The sequence below is a fragment of the Camponotus floridanus genome, unplaced genomic scaffold, assembly GCF_003227725.1.
Source record: "Camponotus floridanus strain SB8 unplaced genomic scaffold, Cflo_v7.5 scaffold97, whole genome shotgun sequence".
Lineage (NCBI taxonomy): Eukaryota > Metazoa > Arthropoda > Insecta > Hymenoptera > Formicidae > Camponotus > Camponotus floridanus.
Window position 1 is genome coordinate 198,844 of NW_020229868.1, and position 13,658 is coordinate 212,501.

At 29.2% G+C, this 13,658-nt stretch overlaps 3 protein-coding genes across 4 annotated transcripts; all 3 read right to left on the bottom strand.

The window, feature by feature from the left end:
* Positions 1-1,300: 1,300 nt before the first annotated feature.
* On the bottom strand, positions 1,301-3,818 carry LOC105259145 (tetraspanin-2A). The gene is made up of 5 exons (XM_011270892.3): positions 3,602-3,818; positions 2,554-2,751; positions 1,910-2,086; positions 1,642-1,827; positions 1,301-1,499 (listed from the first exon to the last, which is right to left on the bottom strand). Exons 1-5 carry the CDS (start codon positions 3,686-3,688, stop codon positions 1,422-1,424), a joined length of 726 nt encoding a protein of 241 aa, XP_011269194.1. The 5' UTR covers positions 3,689-3,818; the 3' UTR covers positions 1,301-1,421.
* Positions 3,819-4,245: 427 nt separating this feature from the next.
* Positions 4,246-9,859, bottom strand: LOC105259166 (DNA ligase 1). 2 transcript variants are annotated; one of them, XM_025415110.1, is made up of 16 exons: positions 9,728-9,859; positions 9,481-9,540; positions 9,234-9,311; positions 9,016-9,104; positions 8,667-8,953; positions 8,322-8,529; positions 8,054-8,174; positions 7,811-7,983; positions 7,457-7,680; positions 6,911-7,039; positions 6,712-6,851; positions 6,216-6,417; positions 5,871-6,077; positions 5,296-5,748; positions 4,794-4,991; positions 4,246-4,530 (listed from the first exon to the last, which is right to left on the bottom strand). In XM_025415110.1, the coding sequence occupies exons 1-16, from the start codon at positions 9,745-9,747 to the stop codon at positions 4,357-4,359; spliced, it is 2,763 nt and encodes a 920-aa protein (XP_025270895.1). In that variant the 5' UTR covers positions 9,748-9,859; the 3' UTR covers positions 4,246-4,356. The 2 variants fall into 2 exon arrangements, with proteins under 2 accessions (XP_025270895.1, XP_025270894.1); XM_025415109.1 differs by lacking the exons at positions 9,481-9,540; positions 9,728-9,859 and having other exon boundaries at positions 9,234-9,470.
* Positions 9,860-10,676: 817 nt separating this feature from the next.
* Positions 10,677-12,556, bottom strand: LOC105259144 (GTPase Era, mitochondrial). The gene is made up of 3 exons (XM_011270889.3): positions 11,956-12,556; positions 11,209-11,646; positions 10,677-11,084 (listed from the first exon to the last, which is right to left on the bottom strand). The coding sequence occupies exons 1-3, from the start codon at positions 12,181-12,183 to the stop codon at positions 10,716-10,718; spliced, it is 1,035 nt and encodes a 344-aa protein (XP_011269191.1). The 5' UTR covers positions 12,184-12,556; the 3' UTR covers positions 10,677-10,715.
* Positions 12,557-13,658: the final 1,102 nt, after the last annotated feature.

Here is a 13,658-nt window from a genome sequence, read left to right on the forward strand (position 1 = left end):
TTCTAATATTTTTTGTAATTATACAACTGCTGCATAATAGCATTCAATATCAATTTGGGTCACTACAAGTAGAATATGAAAAAACGCAATCGAGATCGCATATCGAATGAAAAAGAAATTACAAAGTTGCATAGTTTCAAATCATTCTACATAATCGAAACGATTTAACGACGATGATCCTAATTGGACCGCATTGAAAATTATTGTAAATAAATTATTGATTATAATATTGTATATCGTATATTGTATGTATCGCGTATTTTGTAAATAAATAAAACAAAAACATAAATCTCTGCCACTTTTATCGTATTACAAGCCTAACTCCTGAACATTAAACATTGGTGATACAATATTACACATACATTTATATGAATAATATTGTATATATATATATATATATATATATATATTTTTTAATTAGATGTAATATAATTTATACTTAAAGTCTACGAATTTAATAATTCAATATACGAATCTTTATAAAAACGAGATGTAAATTAAAATATTTTAGAATTGAAAAGGTTTAAAACTTTTTCTTCAGCGCAAAATAAAATACTAATTTTTATTATGTGTCACTTTTTATATAAAATATATATATTTTATGTTCACTAATGATAATTAATGATAATTTTATGTTTACTAATGATAAAAATTACATTTTATTTGCTTTCTATGTTTAATATTTTTTTTATTTTTAATTTATTAATATACCTAATACATTAGTATGATAATTTTTTACGTGAAATCATCAGTATGATAATTTTTTACGTGAAATATCAGAGATAATATCTCATTCCTGCCGAATTATTCGATTATTTATATTCGTTTCGTAACTATTGGAAATAAGAACAATTAGTTTACATATACATTGTTTTCCACTATTTTAAAATGATGATGATTGTCTTCTAAAAATGACTACCTCTTTAATTATAAATGTATATTTTGTAAATATAAAAAAAGTGTATATAAAATTACAAAACGAGAAGATTAAATAAATGATTGTAGATAACGCGATACAAACGAAATAGATGAAATTTTATTGCAAATTAATGACAAAAATCTGATGACATAAACATATATATGTAATATTTATTTTAAATTGATTTTGAAAAAAGAGAGAATTTATTTTAAATAAAAAACTAAAAGGAAATTCTCATTTTTAAAAATTAAAAATAGAAATAAAAGCATTAAAAAAACATATAGAAATAAAATATATATAGAAATAAAAACATATTAAAAACTGCGTACGTATTCTATATATTTTAAACGAACATAATTTTCAAAATAAATATAAGTGCAATGAAAGCTTTGCAATTGAAGTGCAGAAGAAAGAGAAAATGTACTAAATTTTTCATATCTTTTTTCTTATGAAAAATATAATTATAATAAATTTACTGTAACATTAGATAATGAATTGACATCTAATGCTTGAATGTAATCGATTCCTCTTCTTTTTTTATGGCTCGAATAAGCGTCAACGTCAATACAGCTATAATTACCTGTAATAATTAGGATAAGAGAGAGATAGAATTACAAGAAGATGATAGAATATCATTTTATTTTCATAGCTAAATTATAAAATTACGTATTCTTTCTTCTTGAAAAAAGTAAAGAAAAAAATAAAGAATAAAAATTTCTTACGTGAAGCATGCACAACGCCATTGCCAGACCAGCGAGCCATCCTGATCTTGCTTCCAGGAACCAGGACAATTCCTCGACACAGCCGTGATGGAAAGCGTTTCCAGTAACAGTGTCCCGACATTCGGTGGGCAATGGTTTACGTAGCCGCGTGTAATCCCTGGGTCCATCAGCTCCGCAGCATCCGACCTATCAAACATTAGAAAAAAAAATCAAAATTTAAGATTAAAATAAAAAAAGTATAATTTCTAAAATATTATATACATCTTACAGTTTCCTGGATTACTCTTAGGATGTAGCTCGCCGTTTCGTGTTGGGAGTTGCTAATAAGATTATACATGGATCGTTGGATAATAGGTTGAATCTTACTGTCATACGTCGAATAATCAAGAATTACCGCCGCTCCAGCTAAACCGCAGACGAAACTAAAGAATTGAAGGCCCACGTGCTAAAATCACGAAATTTTCTTTGATGAATTGTCATACAAAATCTTATAATTATAAAGAAATAATTCTGTTTCAATTTCAAAAATTTAATGAGAAAATTTAGTAAGAAAAGAATTAATCCTCAAAAAGAAATATCTTAAAAAATTAATTTTGACATTGAATTTTAATAAAAAGGAAGCAATTTACGTTGCAATATTTTTTATCAATTAATATTTGAATTAAATATTCGATAAAGATTATTAACTTGCAACAAAATAGTTGATTAATAATTTATTATTAAATATTTTCTATGTTTATGTTTTAGATGTTGCATTATTAATAATTGAAATAATGAAAATAACGAAAAATATTTTTAACAATAAAATGATTTGGAATAATTATAAAAAAATCAAATAATCTTGACAACTAGCTTATTCAGAGATAATTTCCTTCGAGAATTATCGGAAAAGTCCATGATAAACATTCTTACGATGTATAAAGCCAGTATATTCTCCATAAGTGCAGCGCCGCAACCAATAAATGCAACAGCCATGACGAACACCGAAGTCGCAATTAGAATATAAATTCCGATGTAAAACTCATACATATCCAGAAATTCCACCCATTCTTCGAACATTGGCTCGAATCTCATCCATATCGACAGCCCGAACATTGCACAGCCCAGGATCTTTCAACAAATAACAATAATTTTATTAATAGAACGTATCAATTAATAAAGCGATGATGACTTTTTTCCTTTGTTTTTAACTGCAATAATGTAATAGCAAGATAAAACGAAGACAATGTGTCTTTTAAAACTTATTACATTGATTATAAAATTATATTTAAATCAAAAGATGAACAGTATAAAAATAGTTTATAATAGTTCATAATGTAATATATAAGAAATTATTTCAATTCTGTACAAATTTTATATAAATTCTATTTTGTAAATACATGTTTTTTAAATACTTATTTTAATTTTCATATTTTATAAGATTTATTCAATATATATTTTTTGTATTTTTTTCGTGAACTTGTATAAGAAAATATTTATATATGTTTAATATTTTAAATATTAGTAACAATTTATTCGGCGAAATCGTGTAGCTAATTTTTGTAATCTTGTAATTCAATTTTAATTTGATCTGATTTGATTCTTTCTAATAATATAATAAAACGTATTTAAGTTTCAACAAACTTTATTATTAAGAAATTAAATTTAAACATTTTTTTTTAATAATCGATTACTTTATTGAACAAATCAATCGCAACATTTTTCTTGAGAAAAAGAAAAAATCTGAAAAAAGAGAAAATTTAAAGAAAAATTTTTTATTTTGAAAATCAAAAATAAAATAATTCAAAAATCAAAATAATTACATCTATTTATATCACTGACTTATACAATGTTGTTCACTCGTCTTTTACATTTATTTGTTCTTTTCATATTTTACGCAAAAAATAGATCATATTATATCATTTCACTAGCACATTGTTCACAAGACGACGCAATCATCATGATAACTCCGCGTACCCACCCATATTATCGCATTTAAGCAGAAAATCGTGAATTTGATGCAGCCGATCTGCTTCTCTAGCAGCGGTACAGAGCTTTTGGCGACCATCTCCTTGGCTCCTTACGGAAGATATCCTCCGTCACAGAGTCTTATCGACGACCGAGACGTTATTTCGGAAAGGTGAATGAGACAAAAACGTAATTAGTCGATCGTGGAGGTACCCCGAGTATCATCACTTGTTAACTGTTGCTTTATCAATGGCAAATATAGATAACTGGATAAGAACCGTCCTAGATAAAAAAATACCTCGCATTACCGAGATGAATCACTTCTTTCGTGGTATCTCGATGAATGTATATATTATTAAAAAGTATAATTATTAATCAGCACAAAGAATGCTAATATGATAAAGAATGATAATATTTAATTCGCTCATAATTATTTGCGAATATTTTAACTGTTTATAAAACTAAAAAACTCGTAATTCAATCATTTAATTTCAAAATTATTGATATACAAATCGTCGTTAACACAAATGAGATTTTTTTTAAACATTAATAATGAATAAATTATATTTCCTAAATAGATTTTGAGTAGAAATAAATAATCATCAGATGTGACAAGAATAAAATGTCACATCACATAGTAATTTTGATGACACGCCATATGATGAATACGTTTTATTTACAGTAACCCTTACAAAATTGCAATTATAAGAAATAGAAAATATACCAGATCGATATTTGTGTATAGGTAAATAAATAAAAGAATAAAAATTAGTAGAAATCTTCTTCCGTAGCTTTTGATGCCGACGTTTTATTTTTAATCTGTTCTTGATTATTGTACATGTCTGCCACCTGCTGAGCAGAAGTGGCCTCTTCACAATTTTTATCTTCACGTATCCTGATAAATCGCGGAAACCTTAAAGAAATACCTTTTTCCGGATCAACCTAGATAAAGCAGAAAAAATTTAATATATAATGAATTTTCTAATTTAAAGGCTATTTAACTACAGAATCACTTATATCGCTATCGTTTCAATTTGATAGAAAAAGGACACCTATTATGTTTCCGAAATTCTGTAATGATGCAAATTCTTTCATAAATCGAAAATTTTTTAAATTAAAAATATCGAAATTAAAAGATTTCTATCATGCGATATTAATTTTGTTTTTTGATGCAATTTAGAAAATTTTAAACTCTTGAAACTCACTATTCCGATAGCTGCCCTATGAACTGGTGACAGGGAAAGATCAGCGCATTTAATCTCCCATACTTGTACCGGTTCAAACCAATGATCGGGCTCATGACTGCTGTCGAAACGGTAATATGATTTCGTTTGAGATATCACATGATCCTTAAAGAACTTTGTGTGATTCTCCAGATCTTCCTCCTTGAAGCCTGTGCCGATCTATTTATAAAAAAGCAACATACATTAATATACGAACTAGAATAATATATTAAATGAGCAAAAAAGTAATGTTCACTTAAATTATTAACTTAAATTACGAAAATTATTGAATTTATCGTATTTCACATGATTAAGAAAAATATTTAAAATTAGATATTACAAAATAAAAATATTAAGTTATTAAAAAATACTCGATAAAATTTAAAATTATTTAAAATTATTAAAATTATTTAACATGAGAAGAATTTCCATTAATTGCTATGCTTCTTCATTTCCGCAACATTAAGGAAATATAGAAACATACTTTACAGATGCTCTGGTACTCCTCGTTTTCTTGATCATAGCAAGCCAAGAGAAAGCCACCATAAGTGCCTGTTCTCTTTCCTTTGCCGATATAACCACCGATTACAACCACGTCAAGCGTATCGCCCACACCGTCCAAATAATCTTTTTTCAGCTTCAACCAATTTCTCGATCGCTTCGCGATCTCATAGGTTGCTTCCTCCTCGAGCGTCTTCACCATTAAACCCTCACAATTTCCCTTCACAGATTCGTCCAAGAAAATTTGCACTTCCTCCATCGTAGTAGTGTCCATACTATTGGCAAATTTCCACTCGCCTTCTATTTCTTTGAAATGCTGCTTCAACAACTCGCGACGTTTTGCAAAAGATTCTTTTACCAACGGCTCGTCGTTTAGATATAACAGGTCGAACATGAATACACATACTTGCACTTTAATGTCCTTCTCGTTGGCATCCTAAGAACAAAAACAGAATATTATTTTAAAAAGAGCGATTATAACAATTACATTAATTACAATCATAGTGATTATTAAATTATGACAATTCGTGATGATTACAATTAAAACAACTATATTACCTTTCGCTTTCTCGTGCTGAGTACTTGGAATGGAAGAATCTGTTTTTGCTCATTGTCCCAAGCAACTGCCTCGCAATCGAGTATGCAATTCTTCACCAGGTCGCCGCGAGTATTCTTGAATCGCTTAATAATATCCGGGTATTTACTAGTATTGTTTTCCTGATTTCGACTGTAGATATTGATGTGGCCATTGTCCGCGACATGTATCTATTGTATTGTAATACTATAATTGATTTGAATCTTGAAATTCGCATTTCATCGCTAATTGATTGTGGCACATATTACATTTTTTTTCATGCAATATAATATATCGTGTGTAATTTGTAAAATTAAAAAAATTAGAACCTGTGCTCTTTCTCCATCATATTTCCATTCGCACGTGAATTTTAATCCCTCAAATCGTGTTAGGACTTCTTGAATACCCTTGGTAGGGTGTGCCAACATAGGTTTCAAAGGTATTCCAGGAGTGAGCTTGCACTTACTCGGCAAGCCATTGATTCCATCTTCCAGTAAAACGGGAATTATGAGATTATAATTTGGACATTCACTGAAAATAAATGTAAATCATTTTAATTAGAAAAAAATAAAAAAGTTGGCAAATATTTAAATATTTAATATTTTATTTTCAAACAAGAAAAAGAATAAAATTTTACTTTAAATTAACTATACTTATTTTAATCATGAATTTAAATTGAATTAATTAATAATTTAATTATTAAAAATATCTTTTTTAAACTCTTAATTAACAATTATTTTAAATAAAATAAATGTTATATATTTTATTATTTTCTAATTAATTTACTTTAATATTTAGAATAATATTTTCGGAATAATAGCTCACCAATATGTTGTCTTGAGTATAAGTGCTATTTCGTCATATTTCTGTTTAAAACGATCGCTCGATAGATTCTTATTCGCGTTCAAGATTTCTGGTGGATAACTCTGTTGTGGTGGTGTCATAGCGCAAGCTAGAGCCAATGCCTAAAAAAAGATAGATTAATAATATCGATTGAAAGAACGCAACATCATCAATGACTTACTTGCAAAACAGATTGCTCCGCCAAACCGATGCGAAGCTTTCCAGCCAACGATCTAATAAGATATCTCGCTTCCGTATTACGACATGCCACAAAGAGCGTTTGAATTTTGTCCAATTTTTTCGTTAGAGACTATATATATAAAAAAAAAGAAAAAAATAATTTTTACTTTGTGAATAAATAACACAGTGTGTTTTATTTCTAGATAAATATTCTAATATGTATTCTTTAATGTTATTTTATTTTAATCTACATCAATTTTTATTTTTCATATTTTGTTTAAAATTCAAATAAATTTAATTTTCGAAATTTTTAAATATCAATTATATTATTTTTTAAATTTATTTGATATATATATATATATATATATATATATATATAAAATTTATATATATAAAATAAATTATAAAATTTTAATTTAAAATGTAGCTTACAAAAATTAATTTCCTAAATTATTAAATTTTTTAAAATTTGATATTATTTTTCTAATTTATATATTTATATTATTAATAATATAAATTTTCTAATTATAACAGTTGTATGGGTTACCGCGTGGCCTGTCATTTGGGCAACCTCTTTTAGTTTGGAGTACACAACGAGAACTGTCAACGGTGCCGGCTGAAACATAGTTCTCTGATTGGATCTGCTACCTTCTGCTACAATTCCCAAATCGCCAACCTCCTGGACATCGGCTTTAATTTGCGCCAACGTCCTACCAGTGCACTGCGCAATCGCCTTCATCAGGTTCGTATCAGCGACACCAAGCTCAATTCCTAAGACAAAATAAAAACACAAATAATTTCTAATCAAATAATAAAATTTAAATATAACTATATTTCATTACACAAATTAAAGTACTGCTTTCTCTAAAAGTATAACAATACACATAGGTTCAATGTTTACCTTCATATGCTGGTGCTAATTGATTAAGGCACAAATACACGCTTGGCAAAAGATCCATAGGGCTCAGAACTATGACAGATCGGAAGTAATTTGATAATATTTCTATTATTTTCAATCTTGCACTTGTTTCTTCGATAAGCTCCAAAGTACGCGTGAAAGCACTGTATGGAGTTCTGTAAATAAATTTGAAAAAGAGAATTTTATATATTCTCAAATTTTTCTGTTTCAATTATTCCAACTCACTTATCTCCTCGTTTCCAGCACGCATTGTTTATTGGATGATAACCAGATATGCTAGGATTGTAAGACTGATTATTGTTTTTTACATCACTTGTATCCTTTGCATCATCTTTTTCCTTAGATGCTGTTTAATAATAAGATTTAAATAAATTTGAATCTCATTAAAGCTTATAAGATTATATTTCTATATTTCATATTATTATTTAAATATATATACACTTAAATTTTAATTGATAATCTTTTAAAAATACTTGAATCTTTGAGTACTTACTAAAAAAACTGTGTACTTTTTTAGAAGTAGTCTTTGACTTTTTCTCTGGTGTTGGCTCCTTTTTCAAGGTATCAATCTTTTCCTCGATATCCAAAATATCTTCATTTATTTCATCATGTGATGCATTCTTTTTTATTTTACATTCATCTATACTTTCAATCTTGTCTTCTTTGCTGTTAGTCTCTAATTTTTTCGGACTTTCAGGTAACTATAAATAATTATTTGTAAATATAAAAAAGTATTTATAGAACAAGGACAAATATATAAATTTAATTTAAAATGTATATATAATAAATTTTTATTTTTAACAAGCAAATTATCAATTTTAGAATGATCTAAATTTACCGGTAAATGATCATCATCGCTGGAATCTGTTTCGATTATTCTGGCCCGTTTCTTTTTCACTTTATTTTTCATTTTCGTTGCTTCATCAGAGTTATATTTTGTATCTCGAGGAATAGATTTTTCTCGTTCATTTTTAACTGTATCATTTTCTTGAATGTTTTCCACTATCTCAGTTCCATTTATATTTTTAGCTTCATCTTTCTTCTCCTTTTTTGGAGTATTGGTTAATTTCCTCTTTTTATTTGCTCCAGGTGAAAGTTTAGTCGTCTTATTTTTTGGAGTAGTTCCTGATAAAGTAGTTATAAAAATATATAACATTCTATACACAATAATACAACAGTATAATTACCTAGCTTTGCACGAGACTTTGCGCCTGGGGAAGGAGTCTTGGAAATTGACTTTGGCTTCGTAAGTTTGTCTACCTTCTTGGAAGGAGGGCTGTAAAAATAACAATTTAGAGAAACAATATAAATAAAAAAGCAAATAGAGAAAGATGATATAAAATAAAATCCTCCCTCTTAAAAGTACTAAATATTAGAAGCAACAAACAAAAAATCTGTTAATTACCTAGCAAATCCATTGCTATCTCTCTTCCGTTTGCCGCTTCCCGGTGCATCCTGATTCTTTTCCTTGTCGGACAAATTGCTGTTGGTTGCATGTATCCAATTAAAAACGATAACAAATCGATTATGAGCAGCGTTCGCGAATTCGAAACGTCGAACCGGTAAAGTCAAGGAGCTCAAGCGCGAGCATGTCGCAAGAATTTTCAGCATGATTGATTTAATTAGAGACTATTAGCGCTTATGAAACATACCTCTCCGAATAATCCTCGCTCGAGTTCTCCTTCTTGGACGATATCCTCGTGAAGAAAGAGCTGTAACGATAAAGCAATGTCACTCGAAAAAGAAGTCACATGTATAAGAAAAAAATTGTCAAATTATATGTCAATTGATAAAATCATAATTTTTATATTATCGAATTATGTTATATTATGGGACTTGTTAATGATTAAACTACTTTGTTAGATTTTCCCCAAATAATTATCCTGTCAATCTACTCACTCTATACGACGTTGCGCCATTATTAACGCGCATTTGACAACATTTCCCGCGTTTATTACGGAACAGGGTGACGTCACTTCTCACAGATTGAATAATATACAGAAGACCAACCGTCTCTGAAAAAATGGCATCATAGAATTGTGAAGGACCGTAGAAAGGAAAACGCATGAATAAATGTGAATTAAAAAGAAGATATATATCTGTATATATTTTTTCAATAAAATTAAATTAAAAGAACAATATTCAAAAAACATGATACTTAAATTAAATTAAATTATGATAATTTCAATTCATCCTCATAAGCCTTACGTGTTTGACTTTTTTTTGTTATATTTCCTTGTTTATAGATTTTTCCTTATTATTATATATGAAATGCATATATAAAAATGATTTTCCTGGCAATATAGAGAAATGAATTTGACTTACAACAAATGTATAATTATAATTTTAAAAAGTTTTATTTAAAAGTTTTATTTAAAAGGCCAAATGCAATCCACCAAAATACTGGCACAATAATAATCATTTTGTAATTTCTGGTTTTGTGTATAAAAATTTCATTGATGATTATAAATAATAAAGTAAAATTATAATATAGTAGAATAGAATAAAATTATATATTGATTGGAACATATACAATATCTATGTATATATAATAAATAATATTATATACAATTGTATTTACAATAAAATATATTTATATAATTATATCAAAGTTATATTAAAATTATAAAAAATTATAATAAAATTGTTATATAAATATATATATATATATAATTTATTATATATGTATAATTATTAATATGCATGGATTGCATCAGAAAGAATATCATTTTTTTGTTACATTTCAAATAAACTAATCAGATTCACTAGTTTTTGAGCTTTTTATAAATAAAAAGAAAATGGAGAAATCTTATTAAATGGAAATTATACTTTACTTTTAATTGTATAATTATCAATTTTATTTTACAAATAACAAATGTAAACCAAATCATTTCGGAAAATTCACAACTAGTTTTAATTTTACTGGTGTTCGAAAGGCATTTTGTAATTCTTGCTCTACTATAATAGCAACTTGTTTTATCCTACTATTTATTAATTTATCCTTAAAACTGCGAATTAAGAGTCTAGCAATATTTTTTCTAGGACATGTGATAGACACTACCGCCTTAATACTATCATCGGATCCTGTCTCAAAATGATCTACTTTTATATCCAAAATATATGGAATCTCATGTGGTAAAATATCCATCAACTTTGCCCGTACTGTCTGTTGTATTATATACTCGCACTTGTGATTGCTATATATATGTCTTTCATATTGCCAATCTTGAGGCTTAGCCGAATCCAGCAAATATGTCTGTAAAACACAGCATAGTTTATATTTTATGGAGATCTTAAATAATATAAAAATTGTTGGTTACCAAAAAATAATTGTGTTATATTATATGCATTTAATTATTTATACTTGCAAAGTTATTTACCCTCAAGTCATCGATACCATCTCCGGTCAAAGCAGATACCATAAATATATCAGAGAACTTCAAAGATTCCTTGCTTTTGACAAAAATGTCCACAAGTTCCAGTAACACGTCTTTCCTTCTCAATTTATCCACTTTATTAAAGATTAAAATCATAGGAATCTTATTTATTATTTTCTCAGTCAATAGTTCTAATATATTTTTATCGATTTTGTGTCTAGTATAGATATTATTTGCCTCTTGCACAATCCCCACAATATCTGCCGCTGCCAAGGAAACTTGTGGATCGTTTCTAAACGAACCAGCTAAGTTGTATCGTTTACTTGTGTACATGGAAACCACACCAGGTGTATCTATAAATATCAACTGAGTATCATCTTCGCAATAAATTGCATCTGTTTTGGTCTGCGTAGTATGTACTTTAGAAGATGTAGGACATATCTGGAAAATATAAAGAGAAAGATACATGACGCAGGAAGAAAATTAACTTATTAATCATAATAATAAATAGATCCACAAAATAGAAAAGAGGAGGAATAAATATAAAGTAAAAAATAGAAACAGATTGTACAATATCTATAATAAATTCTGGTTAGATAATTTTCAAATATTTTTTATAAATATGAAGTAAATAATATAAATAATAGAAAATAAAAAAGTATATATTTTTTAAAAATTTTGATCAAGATAATCTTCAAGTCTTCTTTACACAAGCAAAAAAAAGATAAAAATAATTTGATATATATCTACCGATCTCTTAATAAGTTTATTGACGAGCGTGCTTTTTCCAGCATTCGGTGCACCTAGGATGGCGATCTTCAGAGACTTCTGGTTTAAAGGCAGCGATGCAAAATTATTGTCGGATTGTGATATAAGTTCTTGGGAATCATGTGCCAAAGTACCGGCATTTTTCGAAAAACATCGTCGTAAATATCGAGAACTCGCGCGAATCATAAATCTCTCGATCGTAAATAACATTTCGCGACTATTTTATGAATCTTTTCAAATTCTTTGCATTTATAAAATTATATCAGCTCACGAGTATGAGAGTAAACATAACCTAACTTTATCATCTGTACACTCATCAGTTATACGAAGAAGATAACGAGGAACAACGCGAGATATTTGTATAAACTTGTCCTGCTTTTTACTGCAATTTTTCGAAAGAATTCCAGAGAAACGGAATGGATAATTTATACATTCGAGCGTTAGAGGCGAGAAGTAAAAGAACCGCAAAAGATGCACGCGACATGAATGGACGCATTAAAAAGGAAGACTCTCATTGGCTGCGCCATGTTGCTGCTGTCATTAGTCCACTCGCGTTGCTTGTACTTCTACACCTTTCTCCTTTTCTCTCTCTTTCTCTTCAACGGAACTTATCCAAATATATATTCATCTCGTTCTAAATGTAAAAATAGCCTATTTTGCAGGCACGAACGCAGACCTATTTTTATTCCTGCGATACAAATGTCAAAATCGACATCTCGCGCCGGCAAACGGAGCGTCTTCAGCCTGGAGCACATAAAAAAACTTAGACAGTAAACTTAAGACTTAAACGAATCGACCAATCACACTCGAGCAATAAGGCAGCCACTGCCTTCTGTATGTACATGTGTGTATATACGAGGGTGATTTGAAAAGTCCGTGCGAAAATGAAAATTACTTAATTTTTTGGGATAAACCTTTTTTTATTTTTCAACGTAGTCTCCTTTTAGGCTTATACACTTCGTCCATCGCTTCTCCAGTTTGTTGATCCCTTCGGAGTAATAGGATTCGTTCAACTCTGCAAAATAGGCATTCGTTTCCGTAATCACCTCCTCGTTTGAATAAAATCTCCTTCCCGCCAGCCACTTCTTCATATTGGGGAACAAGTAATAGTCCGAGGGAGCTAAATCTGGAGAATAGGGGGGATGCGGAACGAGTTGGAATCTTAACTCCATCAATTTTGCGGCCACAACTCCAGAGGAGTGAGCTGGTGTGTTGTCATGATGGAAAAGGACTTTTTTATGGGCCAATCGTGGACGTTTTTCTTGCAGCTCGGTTTTCAAACGATCCAATAACGATGAATAATATGCACCTGTAATAGTTTTACTCTTTTCCATATAATCGATGAGGATTATTCCTTGCGAATCCCAAAAGACAGTCGCCATAACCTTCCCGGCCGAAGGAACGATCTTCGCTTTCTTTGGTGCAGGCTCCCCGCTGGCAACCCATTGTTTGGACTGTTCCTTGGTCTCAGGCGTGTAGTGGTGTATCCATGTTTCGTCCACAGTGACGAAACGATGCCTAAAGTCCTGTGGATTCCTCTGAAACAGTTGCAAACCGTCCTTGGAACACCTCACACGATTTCGTTTTTGGTCAACTGTGAGCAATCGTGGCACCCATCTTGCAGATAGCTTTTTCATGCCTAAATGTTGATGCAAAATATTATGTACCCGTTCACTCGAGATACC